The sequence below is a fragment of the Heterodontus francisci genome, chromosome 24, assembly GCF_036365525.1.
Source record: "Heterodontus francisci isolate sHetFra1 chromosome 24, sHetFra1.hap1, whole genome shotgun sequence".
NCBI lineage: Eukaryota > Metazoa > Chordata > Chondrichthyes > Heterodontiformes > Heterodontidae > Heterodontus > Heterodontus francisci.
In genome coordinates this window covers 43,475,392-43,491,101 of record NC_090394.1, presented here as the reverse complement: position 1 = coordinate 43,491,101, position 15,710 = coordinate 43,475,392, and the positions used below count along the sequence as shown (strand labels likewise).

The following is a 15,710-nucleotide window of genomic DNA, read 5'->3' as shown; positions in this document are numbered from 1 at the left end:
CAAATATCCACACACTCCCAGACCCACCCCCACAAATATCCACACACTCCCAGACCCACCCCCACAAATATCCACACACCCCCAGACCCACCCCCACAAATATCCACACACTCCCAGACCCACCCCCACAAATATCCACACACCCCCAGACCCACCCCCACAAATATCCACACACTCCCAGACCCACCCCCACAAATATCCACACACCTCCAGACCCACCCCCACAAATATCTACCCCCCCAACCCACTCTGAAAATAACCACACCCCCAGACCCACCCCTGAAAATAACTACAACTCCCCAGACCCACTCCTGCAAATATCCACAAACCCAGATACACCCTGCAAATATCCACAAACCCAGACTCACCCTGAAAATATCCACAAACCCAGACTCACCCTGAAAATATTCACAAACCCAGACCCACCCTGCAAATATCCACACCCCAGACCCACCCTGCAAATGTCCACACCCCAGACCCACCCTGCAAATATCCACACCCCAGACTCACCCTGCAAATATCCACACCCCAGACTCACCCTGCAAATATCCACAAACCCAGACGCACCCTGAAAATAACCACAAACCCAGACCCACCCTGCAAATATCCACACCCCAGATACACCCTGCAAATATCCACAAACCCAGAGTCACCCTGAAAATATCCACAAACCCAGACTCACCCTGAAAATATTCACAAACCCAGACCCACCCTGCAAATATCCACACCCCAGACCCACCCTGCAAATATCCACACCCCAGACCCACCCTGCAAATATCCACACCCCAGTCTCACCTTGCAAATATCCACGCCCCAGGCCCACTCCTGCAAATATCCACAAACCCAGACGCACCCTGAAAATAACCACACCCCCAAACCCTAACACTCACTGAAGTGGTAAGCTGTTTAAAAAAGGAATAATCTCTGTTGCGGTCAAATAAGAGGAAGGACAAGAGGCAAGCCTGTGATCCATCCTCACCTGGCCGTAACATTGGATATTTGCAGGAGTGCACCTGGTAGAGTGTCAATATTTGCAGGGGATTGGGCTATGGGGGAGGGTGTGGTGGGGGCTGTCTGGATATTTGCAGGGGATGGGCCCCCCACCCCCACACACAAACTGCATGAAAGGCTGGTGCTTTAGAAATGGATCGTAGTTTGCCTTCAGTGTTGAACCAAATATGACAGCAGTTAAATGAGAGTCACAGTTTGAAAGTAGCAGAATACTGAATGACACAACACCTGTGGTGAGTGCATCTCGCATCCTCTTGAGTGATCAGTGCAATCATGAGGATGTTGTGACATATAATGGAAGGTGTGAAATTTCCATACTCAGTCTGCAATGAAACAGTTAGTTGTATAATTATAGATTCTGTTACATATTGGCTACTGCTTCTGGGAACAAGCTGAAGCTTAACTGAATGCAATTTCACAAGGTTGGTGTTGCCAAATTGTGATTTTTTCAAAAATATATTTCCTATCTTTACTAAAATCTAAACTGGGATGGAGGATGTGAGAAGCTTTGCAAAATTGAGTTAATTAGCAGAATTTCTGAAGTATCAGACAGGAAATCTAAACAAAATGAGTTAATATTACTACTGGAAATAGACGTCATGTGACGAGGTTTGATCTGTAACACAATTCCCTTTTTCTGCACTCAGAGTCGATTAAAAGGAAAACAAGTTCTGACCGTCTTTAGTCAATAGGTGAATTACTCTCACAAAGTGCTGTCATTTTCAGCAATGGGAGCTGAAACAAATCATAGTTAAATCCACTGATCATAATGGAGCAGAGAGAGATTGATAGGCTTTCAAATTCTTTGGACCTGGGGAACCAGAAAAATCTTTCACCAATTGGTGAAATCATGGAGCAGAATTTTTGCACCATTCAGTCCTCTAATCCAGAAGTTTAAAAAGGTAAGGCTGAATTTTCCCAGCTTTCAAAGGGGGAAGGAAAAGAGTGATAGCATGGAAAGAGCTTGATTATTTGCATCTGGGGGTCTCGCTGCACTATTGGTGTCTAACTATCAAGTACAAAGCATTTACAACATCGCTCTATGGCCCATTGAGCTATGCCTGCCAGAGGTGGTTAGACACTAGCCAGGGCCATTATCCATGACTGCTGTAGTCTGTACAGGTAGACGTGGATCTGGCCCACTGCTTGACATAGCTTCTGTAATACAGTTGTTCCTGCTCTGAATTAACAGGGCTGTTATCGTCCGACTCTTTTTTGGACTCTGCTCTGATTATTCTGCCTGTGCCTGTGTTACTTTTATATCCGGAATCAACAGCGGTCATAGAATCGGTGTCAGTCTCGGTGAATCCACTGTCAACAGTATCTAAATCCAGTGATATCTTTGGATAACCAAGGTCTGGTTCTAGCCTACTGCATGATGAGATGGTATCTAGGCTTCCATCACTCCAAGAACCACCTTCACCTACATTTCTGTCATTCCAAGAGGCATCTTCACCATCATTCAAAGAAAAAGGTTCATTTTCTGGTCCCCAGTCAGCCATGTTGAGACACTGAAGGTCTAGAACATTCCCACTTGTCGCCTCTTGGGCAGCAGTGCATTGTAACAGGGACATCATGGTGTTGTGTGGTGTGTTGCTGTCACAATGCTGAGGGGTTCCTGACATAACTGGGTGCAAATGAGTGAACAATTGGCTGCTGGTGGGATAATCCTGTACATTTGAATTGTCTGCATCAGAATTACTCTTACACTGGGTCAAGTAGGGTGGTCTCGTTGGCTTGCATTTGTAACTGCATTGGGAACAACAAGGCACAGCCTCATCAGTCACTGTCACAGTGTCGATAGATATCTGTCCATAGGATTTATCCTTCCACTGTTGAATGTTGTTCCCAAATTGGCCCCCAGAGTGAGATGAAAGACAGGAACTCGGGCCACACAAGGCCTGCCATGAGGAATGAATCTCAGACTGTTTGTCCCAGGATTTCAATCCTATCATCAATGTTTCCTCATGAGCAATTGGTCCATCGTATACCTGTACACTGTCTCCCTTCTCCAAGACCATTGCATTTTTCTCATTGACTTCATACAATGCATCTGGGTGTTGAGCGTTAACCCAGCTCTGAAACAGTAAAAGGAGACCAGTTAAAAGCAGCTAAAGATGATAAGTCGTTGACTTGTATTTCATATTACATATTACATATAAACTTTTATCTGGCAGTATAGATGAAATAATATTGATATAAAGTGCAGTATTCAGATTAGTAAAATAGCTGTCCACTATACAAGAGATTACAAAATACAACCAACTTCTTAATGTAAATCAAATAACATTAAGCAACTAATATCATCTATTAGTTAATACCAGAAATTCGACAGCATCACATAACTCAGAATGCCCCTTTTCACTTCTATATAAAAAGATTCTGCTGCATTATATGGGAACAAAAGAAATAAGTTAACATGATAACATAAGTATTATTGAAGAAGGACATGTCAATCATGTCTGCCTTTTTTAAACTCTAGAAACCCAGGTGAAAGGCAAGAACTGCCAGGATAGAAAGACAGACAGAACTTGCATCCCTCGGGCTTTTGATGACCACAGGACATCTCAAAGTGCTATATAGCTAATCAAGCACTTCACAAGTGTAGTCAGTGTTGTAATGATTGAACAGCATGACAGACATGAGGTAAATGAAGGAGTGATGGTTAAGTGGTGCCACGTTGTAAAAGCCTGTTGATTGTGGAAGGGAAGACTAAGGGAAATAAGGAGTTTCACAAGATTTAGGTCCTGGGGGAGAATGAGTCAGAGTAGAAAACTATGATCATACATGATTTCTCTCGAGCAAAGCTGGAGAGAACTGATCACGCAGCACTGGAATACTTAGATCCCAGAAGAAGCAAGACTGGAAAGTATAGAGAAGTAGTGAATCTGGTACTATCAATCAAACTGAGAGACAAGTAAAGAAAGAGGCTGGAGACTACTGCTAAGAGAAGGATTGCCAGAGTAAAGTTCCCCTGCATTGTTCCATCAAACACACCCAGGGCAGTGACAGCACAGGCTAGATAAAGGGTAAAACTCTCTCTACATTGTTGCATCAAACACTCCCAGGGCAGGTACAGGACAGACGCTGTAAGAATATGAACTACATTGCGATTCATTTATCCATGCACTTGTATCAATCAAGTGTATTTTGAAATCTTGCTGCCTTTTTTTATACACCATATTTTTATACATTATTATTTTATATACTCTAGTTATATATTTATATACATCGTTATACATCCTGGTTGTTACATGGACTAGCTTTTAGTTTTGTATTAGTTTTGAGAATATGCAATGTACCTGCTAACTTTTGTCATGGTTGAAAACATTATTCAACCTTAATAAGTTTATAATTTTAATATGCGATGTGCAGACCTTTTCCTGGAGACCACATGAGCCCGCAGAGTTTGAATTCCTGGAAATCATGTGGTCTCCTCAGTTGCAGTGTTGAGCAGGATTCCTGGAAATTACAAGACCCTAATAAAACATGTGACCCCTTATCTCTCGAGAACAAATGGGCCACTTATTGGATGGTGCTGCCCTAGGTGTCTATCACTTTAAGAAACCAATAAGAAAGTGATCACATGCACCTGAGACCAATCAAAAGAACTAGGGAGGGTCATTCGGTTAGGGGTGTAAAGTTCCAAGAAAGGATCAAAAGACAATACCCGGTAGCCTTTGGCATACAGCTTTACTGAAGAAAAGCAAATAAAAGAAAGAAGTAAGAAGAGGCCAGAACTTACAACAATCTGTGTCCAAGACTTGTAAACTATTGCCTGGTTGTTAAGTATAATTTTGTTACTTAATAAATCCTCTTAATTTGTTGTACCTAGAGCATGGCTAACCGACCCGAACCTGACGGGACCCGACAACATGTGTCAGGTTCGGGTCGGGTAGCTCTTCCAGGTCTGGCATTCGGGTTTGGGTCGGACACAGTGACAGCCAGGACGTCAAGGCAGGAAACACTCCGCACTAGTCTGCAGTGAGCGATTCCATCCAAGGTAGAGCACAACCTCTTTAATATAATGAACTTCATTCCAGTGGTCGGGTCGGTGCGGGAAAAAATTAAAGGACTTGGACCGGGTTGGGCTAGGGTCGGATGCGGTTCTGTCAGGCTTGGGTCAGGTTTCATTTGCAGATCTGAGCAGGCCTTAATTGCACCAGAACTACTGTCTGCAAATGTTTTGTCTTACTGAAGAGCCCAAATAAGGTTCAGAACTGCTCAGAACCTTTACAGTTCGATGGTGTAGTCGAGGCTAAAGCTCCTTCAATCTTCCCAGAAAATGATGCCTTAGCCCCAATGAGAGAAGTGGAATCCCACTGCACCATTGAAACGTAAGACATAAGAAATAGGAGCAGGAATAAGTTATTTGGTCCTTCGAGCCCGCTCCACCATACAGTAAGATCATGGCTGATCTCGAACCTCTATTCCATCTTCCCGCACTATTCCCATATCTTTTAATTCCCTTAGTATCCGAAAATCAATCGACCTCTGTCTTGAGAATACTCAGCAACGGAGCATTCACAGCTTTCTGGGATAGAAAACTGTAAAGATTCACAACCCTGCGAGTGAAGGAATTTCTGCTCATCTCAATCCTGAATGGCTGAGCCCTTATTCTGATACTGTGACACTTAGTTCTAGGCTCCCCATTCAGGGGAAACATCCTCCCGACATCAACCCTGTAAAGCCCCTTAAGAATGTTATATGTTTCAACGAGATCACCCCTCATTCTTCTAAACTCTAGGAAATATAGGCCTAGAATTGCAGTAAGACCTCTTTATTCTTATACTCCAATCCTTTGATAAAAAAAGGTGAACATACCATTTACTTTCCTAATTGCTTGCTGTATCTGCATGTTAACTTTCAGTGATTTGTGCTCAAGGACACTCAGTTTCCTCTGAATACCAACATTTCCCAGTCTCTCACCAATTAAAAAAGATTTTGCTTTTCTACTTTTCCTACCAAGGTGAATAGCTTCACATTTCACCACATTATATCCATCTGCCACATTCTTGCTACTTACAGCCTGCCAACCTGAAAATGACCCTTTTATTCCTGTTCTGTTTTCTGTCCATTAATCAATCTAAATCCACGCTAATATATTACCCCAATCCCAAGAGCCCTAATTTTGTATAATAACCTCTTGTGTGATATCTTATTGAACGCTTTCTAAAAATCTAAAAACACTACATCCACTGGTTCTCCCTTATCTGCCATGGAAGATCAAAACCAATTCATCCACTATCTCTGGAGCCACCTCTTATAAAAGCCTAGGATGTAGGCCATCAGGTCCAGGGGATTTGTCAGCTTTTAGTCCCATTAATTTCTCCAGTACTATTTCTTTACGAATACTAATTTCTTTAAGTTTCTCATTTCCACAAACCTTTGGTTCCCCGCTACTTTTGGATTGTTTTTTGTGTCTTTTTTTATGAAGACAGATACAAAGTATTTGTTTAACTTCTCTGCCATATCTTTATTTCCCATTATAATTTCTACTGCCTCTGTCTGTAAGGTTACATTTTCCTTTGCTAATCTCTTTTTTACATACCTATAGAAACTTTTAAAATCGGCTTTTATGTCTCCTTCTAGTGACACATTTCCATTTTCTACACTAGCTATCCTATGGGTGTGAAGGAGAGTGCCAATTTAATGCCAAATTATGGGCATTTCTGTGCCACTGAGCAGTGCCTACAAGGGACGGTACTGTGTCTGGATCATGTTTGGACCACGTCCAAACCCATTTTACATAGGATGGTTATTGGCTGGAGAGCTATCAGTTCCCACTAAAGTTAAACTCTGATTCTTGAGATGAAAGACTAGTATTAAATCCATGTTAGAACACAGTCTCATACCAATTCGGTCTTCAACAGTCAAGAATAACTGCCTTGCACGAGAAAACAAAATTACAAGACGAACTGCTAAGGACTGTGATATGTTCCCCAGAAAATTATGTGTAAACAGACCAAGCTGTTGGGCTGTTCCGTTCTGTACCTGACAGATGCTTGTGACTGAGATGCAACAAATAATCTTCTGCAAACTTACTGCATTCTGTTTCAAATCAATCTTACTGATAACATGCTGACTGTTTTTGTATTTTCTTGATGCAAAATATGATTTTAGATAATGTTCAGAAGGGCATTTGGAGAAGATTAGAATATTGACTAAGATAGATCTCTGCTGTTATAAGAATGTCAAACATTAGAAAGTTTAAATATGTAGTGTGAGAGGTTAAGATGAGTCTGTCTGCCTCTCAGATGTAGGTAAAAGATCCCATGGTATTATATCAAAGTAAAGCAGAGGAGTTCGCCCCGATGTCCTGGCCAATATTTATCCCTCAGCCCAACATCACTAAAACAGATTATCTTCCTCTCTGTCTCCCCCTCTGTCTGTGCTTCTCTATTTGTCTGTCTGTCTGTCTATCTCTCTCTCTCTTCCCGTCTCCCTCTTGGGCTGTCTCTGCCTCTATGTTGTATACCTGTGAGGATAAAATACCCTACCTGATTTTTTTTCAGCTTTATAACCTGGTGCATTGAGGCTACTTGGAGAACCTTAATTGCTCCCTAGTTTGAGTTCAGTTAGCCCAGCACAGACTGAAGTTCGAAAGAGTGTCTTCCACACCCTACACCTTGAGGTTAATCATATCTGTGCTCCAGTAGTTTCTTGGAGAACAGAGGCAATGGCCTGGAAATAGGACCCCTCGGTGTCCTCTCATCAGACAGTAGATATTGAGCCGAGGGAGGCAAGAGGGTTACGGGAAGATGACCTGCCGCCACTCACCGGTGAGACTCGCACATGAAGAATGGCTCATTAAGTGAGGTAATGCAGGACTGCCGACAACTGAATGTGTGTCAATGTCGGGACTTTAAAGGAGAGAGGCGGTAGCATAGTGGTAAAGTCACTGGACTAGTAATCCAGAGGCCCAGGCTAATTCCCTGGGGACACGGGTTCAAATCCCACCATGGTAGCTGGTAGAATTTAAATTCAATTAATTAATAGATTCAATTAATTAATACAAATCTGGAATTGAAAGCTAATCTCAGTAATGGTGCCATGAAACTATCGATCATAAAAATCCATCTGGGTCACTAATGTCCTTTGGGGAAGGAAATCTGCTGTTCTTACCTGGTCTGGTCTACATGTGACTCCAGACTCACAGCAATGTGGCTGACTCTTAACTGCCCTCTAAAACGGCTGAGCAAGGCACTCAGTTCAAGGGCAATTACAGGTGGGCAACAAATGCTGGCCTTGCCAGTGATGCCCACATCCCATGAAAGAATAAAAAAAAATTAGCCAATCTCATTGGCTTTCAGCATTGAATACCAGTAAGGATGATGTCACCTTGGGGGAGTACAGTCTAGAGCACATCCACAGCTCTGTGAGGGAGGCACAGCAAAGTGAAGAAATGCAGTGGTCATAGGGAATTTGATAGTCAGAGGATTGGACAGGTGTTTCTGCAAGCATTGATGTATGTTCTGCATGGTGTGTATTTAGGGCCTCCCTGGTGCCAGGATAAGGACACCAACAAGAGGGTGCAGAGCATTTTGAGGGAAGAAAGGAACAGTGAGAAGTCGTGATCCTTATAGAAACCAATGCCACAAGAAGGAAAGGTATTGAGGTTCTGCTGACAGAGTTTCAGGAGCTCGGGAAAAAGCAGGACTTCAAAGGTAATAATCTCTCTATTACTCCCAGTGCCACACGCTAGTGAGTATCGGAATGATAGGATAAAACAGACTAATGTGTGGTTGGAGAAATGGTGCAGGAGGGAGGACTTCAGATTCTGGGGCATTGGGATCAGTTCTGGGACAGGAGGAATCTTTTCAATGTGGATGGGTGGCACCTCAGCAGAACTGGGACCAAATTCCTTGTGGGAAGGTTAACCAGTACTGTGGGGGAGAGTTTAAATTAATTTGGTAGGGGGATGGGCACTAGGATGAAACGTTAGATGGGAGAAACAAGGTGTACAGAGGAAAGGGAGAGGCAAATAGCACTAGAGTAAATAATAGTTCACAAATAGCAGAGAGCGAACTGGAGCAAATGTGAGGCAGTCTAAGATGGGTTTGGACTGCATGTACATAAGTGCACATAATGTGGTAACTAAGATTGGTGAGCTGCAGGCACAAGTTGGTAGTCCTCAAGTTGAAAAGTCACCTGGTCCGAATGGGATGCATCCTTGCTTACTGAGGGACAAAAGGGTGGGAATTGCAGAAATGGCCACAATCTTCCAATACTCCTTGGATATGAGAGTGGTGCCAGGGGACTGGAGGATTGCAAATGTTACCCAGCGAAAACCCATGCGGTCACAGGGCGAACTTGCAAACTCCGCACAGGCAGTACCCAGAATCGAACCCGGGTTGCTGGAGCTGTAAGACTGCGGTGATAACCACTGTGCCGCCCCGATAAATTAGGAGATTTCCTAGGGGAAATTAATGACCCCAATCAGGCCTTCTGGACGGTGGACATTTATGACAATGGACATATTATTAATTTCAAATAGGACGCAGGTGCAAGTGTCACAGTTCTGTCAGACCAGGAGTTGACACATTGCTTACAACCTGTTGACACTCAGTTACATGGTCCTGGGACTAAAAGTCAAGAGAAAGCTACAAGCTACACTTCAATATAGGGGAAGATGGATAATGGAAACCCTATACTTTCTGAAAAACCAAGAATTTTCAACGTTAAGCAGAAAAGCGTGCTTAGACTTACATTTAATCAAAACGATGGATGAAATCAAACAGCCAGAGTCCAACAGTCACTTTCAAGCAGACTTTCCAAAGCTATTTTCAGTTCTAGGAAGCCTGAAGTCCGAGTATTGCATAATGTTAAGAGAAGATGCCAGACCGGTTTGTATCTTTATACCCAGAAAGATACAACCCCCGTTGATGAACCAAGTACAAAATCAGCTGGAAGAGATGACCAGAATGGGAATCATTTCTTCAGTCATGAAGCCAACAGAGTGGTGTTCACCTACGGTTCCAGTTCCAAAACCAAATGGTACTCTTCATATTTGTGTGGACTTACCGCAGCTTAACAAAGCAGTGGCAAGGAAAATCCAGGCTATGTTTTCAGTGGGCGAAAGCCTGGCCACCCTATCCAAAAGCATAATGTTCACTAAACTTGACACAAATAGTGGCTTTTGGCAGGTTCCGTTCACACCATCCAGAAGATTTTGCTTCAATTGTTTACCATTCGATATAACATCTGCACCGGAAATCTTCCAAAGGACCATGTCCAACATTCTGCAAGACGTCAAAGGGGTGATATCTCACATGGACAACATCCTGGTCCATGGGGAATCCATCGAAGAACATGACCAGATTGTAAAAGAGGTTTTAAGTCATCTTCAAGAAGAAGGGCTGACACTTAATGATAAGTGTAAATTCTCAAAAATGTCTATTCGTTTCTAGAAACATATTGTAAGTAACAAGGACATAATGGCAGACCTGAAAAAGCCGAGGGCTATTAATGAATTCCCAACCCAACTTCAGTCCAACATCTCCAAAGATTCCTTGGAATGGTGAATCAATTAGCAAAATTTTTTACTCAATTTGGTGCAAGTAACTGAACAATTAAGACAACTCTTGAAAAAAGATCAAGCGTAATATTGGGACACAAATCAGGAGCAGGCATTTCGAATAATTAATGAGATGCTAGTCTCACCAGAGATACATTACAACCCTTCATTACCAACTATAATTGCAGCAGACGCTTCAACTACAGGGTTCGGGGCAGGTCTCTTTCAAGAACAGCCAAATGGATGTCGAAGACCAATCTTTTAAGCATCTAGAGCTTTGTCCAAGACAGCGACCAGGGTTGCTGTCATTGAAAAAGAAGCACTTGCAGTCAAGTGGGCTTGCAAGAAGTTTTCTGATTACATTATTGGCCTGAAAGTGGTTATTGAGACAGACCACAAACCCTTGGTTTCCTTACTGGATGAGAAGGAAATTGCAAGGATGCCTCCCAGAACTCAGATTCCGATTGAGGTTGATGAGATATACCTATGAGACGATATATGCTCAGGAAAAGATGCAGACTTACACTGATGCATTATCAAGAGCAACTGTTGACCATTCTACGCAACAGGATGTTAACTTTGTTGAAGAGATAGAGTTGTTTTCACAGTACACAGTGTCATAATGGCCGGCAAATATACAGAAACTTCAAGAAATTCGTCACGCTCAAAAGCAGGATGAGAAATGCATTCGGATACACCAGTATTGTATACAAGGTTGGCCACAGGAACATCCTAGTGGGAAGGTAATGAAAATTTTCTTCAAATTCAGGAGACATTTCACAATTGTAGACGATTTGCTGGTGTATAACGTCAGACTGGTCATTCCGATTTCTCTTCGATCAGATGTCTTGGCAAGAATCCATCAAGGACACATGGGAATCACAAAATACAGAGCACGAGCTCAGTCATCTTTGGTGGCCAGGAATATCCAAAGACATAGAAAACATGATTTTGAATTGCCGGGTATGCACAGTACACAGACCAGACCAGAGGGAACCTCTGATAACTATACAATTTCTAACCAGACCATGGGAATGTCTAGGAATAACTTTATTTATGTACAATGGAAAATCTTACATCATAGTGATCGATTATTTCTCAAGATGGATTGAAGTGAAAAGACTGTACTCAACAAAAACAAAATCTATTATTAGAGTTTCACAGGAGATCTTTGCAACAGGTGGTATTCCTGATGATGTTGTGTCAGACAATGGAACACAGTTTGCAAATAAATACTTCACACAATTTGCGAGGAGGTGAGGATTTGAACATCTCAAGTTCCCCATGTTACCCTCAATCGAATGGTGAAGCGGAGAGAGGAGTATATGAACTATTAAATCATTGTTGAAGAAGAACAAAAATCTTCCAATACACTATTGAATTATCGATCTACTCTGTTGTTAAGTGGACTTGCATCTTCAGAGCTGTTAGTGGGGAGGAAGCCAAAACCAAACCTTCCTATTCTACCCAGAAAACTACTTCTGGAACTAGACATAAAAGACTACAAAAAAAGTTCAAGACAGAGAGAAGTCTTACAGGAACCAACAAGAGATTTCGTACCAGAAACCTACCAATGTTAAAGGATGGAGAGAAGGTATGGATAGGAAATCTAGGATGTGAAGGTAGAGTCATCCAGAGAGACTAAGTTCATCTGAGATCTTATGTAGTACATGCTCCTGAGGGTACTATACGCCAAAGTAGGAGAAACCTTATTTCTCTTCCTCAAACACAAAAACCAGTCATATATCTGGAGCAGCCAGATGATGATCAACAAACCCAGTGACAACAGAATACTACAAACATTGGTCAAGGCCATCCAAGTCGTCGAACAAGACTTTCAAGAAAGACTACAGAGCTTCCAAATCCGACAAGAACACGATCAGGGAGAGTTGTGAAGCGCCTGACAGACTGAATCTGTGATGTCAGAGATTTGTAGGGAGATGGGGTAGTATGTAAAGTCAAAATGAATGCATATATATCAAAAATATAAACGGACAAAGACTTGGGGGGGGTGATACAGTATAAGGATCTGAAAAGGTTAATGTTTGAGACAGTGAGTGTAACTCCTCCCATTGTAGTGATGGTGATGTAATAATCACATGGGTATTAGGCTTGGCAGAAGCTCGAAGCATCTTGAGAGGTGCTAGCTGAACAGGCTTAATGAGGGTGTAAATAGTTACGTATATAAAATAAACATGTTACTATTTAGCCATACAAAGACTCCGAGACATCTGTAAACAACATTTGAACTACGCTAACAATATATAACACTTAATATACAAGGACATAAAGTGTTCAGAAAAGATAGAGAAGGAAAAAAGGGAGGTGGGATGGCAGTATAGATTAGGGAAGACATTGTAGTGTTGGAATGAGGGGATATCCTTGAGGGGACAAGGACAGAATCTATTGGTTAGAGTTGAGAAGCAAAAATGGTAATGATCACACTACTAGGGGTATTCTATAGGCCTTCAAATAGTGAGAGAGAGATATAGGAGCAAATCTGCAGGAAAAGCACAGAGATACGCAAGAAATGGTGATATTGGGGGATTTTAATTACCCAAATATGGATTAGGATCATTTTAGAGTAAAGGGAAAGGAGGAGGAGGAATTTCTGGATTGTGTTGAGGTGAAGTTCCTTGATCCATATGTTCTTAGTCCAACTAGAAAGGAGGCATTGCTGGATCTGGTGCTGGAAAATGAGTTGAGCCAAGTGGACTAAGTATTTGTGGGGGCGCACTTGGGTAAGAGTGATCATCATATCATAAGGTTTAGACTTGTAATGCAGAAAAGCAAGGAACAATATAAGGTAGAAAGATTAGATTGAGAAGATTGCGATAAGAAGGGATCTAGTTAGGATAATATGGAACCAAAGACTGACAGGAAAAACTGTAATGGAACAATGGGTGATCTTTAAGGAAGAGATGCTTCAGGTACAGACTAGGTACATTCCAACAAGGGCGAAAGGTAGGGGAACCAAAAACAGGGTGCTTTGGATGACGAGGGAGATAGAGATTATGATCAAACAAAAAAAAGATGGCGTATGATGCATGTCAGGTGAATTATTCAACTGAGAACCAGGCCAAATACAATAAGTTGAGAGGGGAGGCAAAGAGGAAAATAAGACTGGCAAAAAGACAATGTGAGAATAGAATGGCAGTCAACATAAAAGAGAACCCAAATATCTTCTACTAGCATGTAAATAGTAAACCGGAAATAAGGGGTGGAGTGGGGCCGATTAGGGACAAGAGGATAATATATGTTTAGAGGCACAGGGCGAGGCTACAATACTTAATGAGTTCTTTGTATCGGTGTTTACTAAGGAAGAGGAATCTGACAAAATATCAGTAGAAGTGGAGACAGTAGAGGCAATGGAGAGGCTAAACATTGAAAGTGAGGAGATACTGGAAAGGCTGGCTATGCTTAGGATGGATAAGTCACCTGGTTTCCAATCCAGGTTGTTAAAGGAAGTTGAGGGTGGAGATAGCGTAAGGGCTTGCCATAATCTTCCAAACTTCCCGAGATATGGGGGAGATTCCAGAGGATTGGAGAGTGGCAAATGTGACACCCTTATTCAAGAAAGGGTGTAAGGACATTTCTAGTAACTTTAGGGCGGCACAGTGGCGCAGTGGTTAGCACCGCAGCCTCACAGCTCCAGGGACCCGGGTTCGATTCTGGGTACTGCCTGTGTGGAGTTTGCAAGTTCTCCCTGTGTCTGCGTGGGTTTTCTCCGGGTGCTCCGGTTTCCTCCCACAAGCCAAAAGACTTGCAGGTTGATAGGTAAATTGGCCATTATAAATTGTCACTAGTATAGGTAGGTGGTAGGGAAATATAGGGACAGGTGGGGATGTTTGGTAGGAATATGGGATTAGTGTAGGATTAGTATAAATGGGTGGTTGATGTTCGGCACAGACTCGGTGGGCCGAAGGGCCTGTTTCAGTGCTGTATCTCTAATCTAATCTAATCTAATCTACAGGCAAGTTAGTTTAACATCACTGCTGGGTAAGGTTTTAGAAACAATAATCAGGGAAAAAAATCAACAGGCACTTGGCGACATTTGAGTTAATTAAGGACAGCTAGCATGCTTTTCGGATTTGAAAAAGCAGATCATGCTTGACTAATCTAACTGATTTTTTTGATGAAGTAACAGAGAAGGTTGATGAAAGAATGTGGTGGATGTTGTCTATATGGATTTTAAGGAAGCGTTTGATAAAGTACCACATAAAAGGCTGATTAACAAAATTGAGGCTCATGGAATAGGAGGGTCAGTGTCAGCTTGGATAAAAAAATTGGCTTAAGGACAGAAAACAGCGAGTTGTGTAAATAGTTGTTTTTCAGACCGGAGGATGGTGGACAGCGGTGTTCTTCAAGGGTCAGTGCTGGGACCACTGCTTTTTTTGCTACACTTAAATGACTTGAATCTCGGAATATAAAGTAGAATTTCAAAATTTGCCAATGATACCAAACTTGGAGGAGTGGCAAACAGTGAGGATGATACAAACTGCCTGCCACAGGACATAGATAGGTTAGCAAAATGGGCAGACAAGTGGCAGATGGAATTTAATAGGGTGAGGCAATATAGATTTAATGACGCAGTTCTAAAGAGTGTGCAGGAACAGAGGGACCTGGGGGTACATGTGCATTGATCTTTGAAAGTGGCAGCACCTATTGGGAGAGTGGTTAGCAAAGCATATGGGATCTTGGGCTTCAGAAATAGAGGCATAGAGTACAAAAGCAGGGAAGTTTTGCTGAACGTTTATAAAGCTCTGGTTAGGCCCCAACTACAGTATTGCATCCAGATCTGGTCATCACTTTTTAGGAAGGATCTGAGGGTCCTTGTGAGGGTGCAGAGGAAATTTACCAGAATAGTTCCAGGGATGGGGAATTTGAGTTACCAGGTTAGGTTGGAAATGCTGATGTTGTTCTCCTTGGAGCAAAGGAAATTGAGGGGAAATTTGATAGAGGTGTAGAAGATTATGACAGACCTAGGTAATTTAGACAAGGAAAAACTGTACCCATTAACTGATGGTACAAGAACTAGGGGACACAGATTGAAGGCTTTGGGGAAGAGATGCAGAGAGAATGTGAGGAAGAACTTTTTTATGCAGCGAGTGGTAATTACCTGGAACTCACTGCCCATGAGGGTGATGGAAGTGGAGACAATCAATGATTTCAAATGGAAATT

At 42.3% G+C, this 15,710-nt stretch overlaps 1 protein-coding gene across 9 annotated transcripts in view; it reads right to left on the bottom strand.

Annotated features, from left to right (window-relative positions):
- Positions 1–280: 280 nt before the first annotated feature.
- Positions 281–15,710, bottom strand: part of LOC137383351 (interleukin-21 receptor-like) — a 136,096-nt gene continuing 120,666 nt past the window's right edge. For all 9 annotated transcript variants that reach the window (XM_068056068.1, XM_068056067.1, XM_068056070.1 and 6 more), the window contains one exon: positions 281–3,089. In XM_068056068.1, coding sequence (XP_067912169.1) covers positions 2,106–3,089 — 984 coding nt within the window. In that variant the 3' untranslated portion in view covers positions 281–2,105. The remainder of the gene's footprint in view (positions 3,090–15,710) is intronic.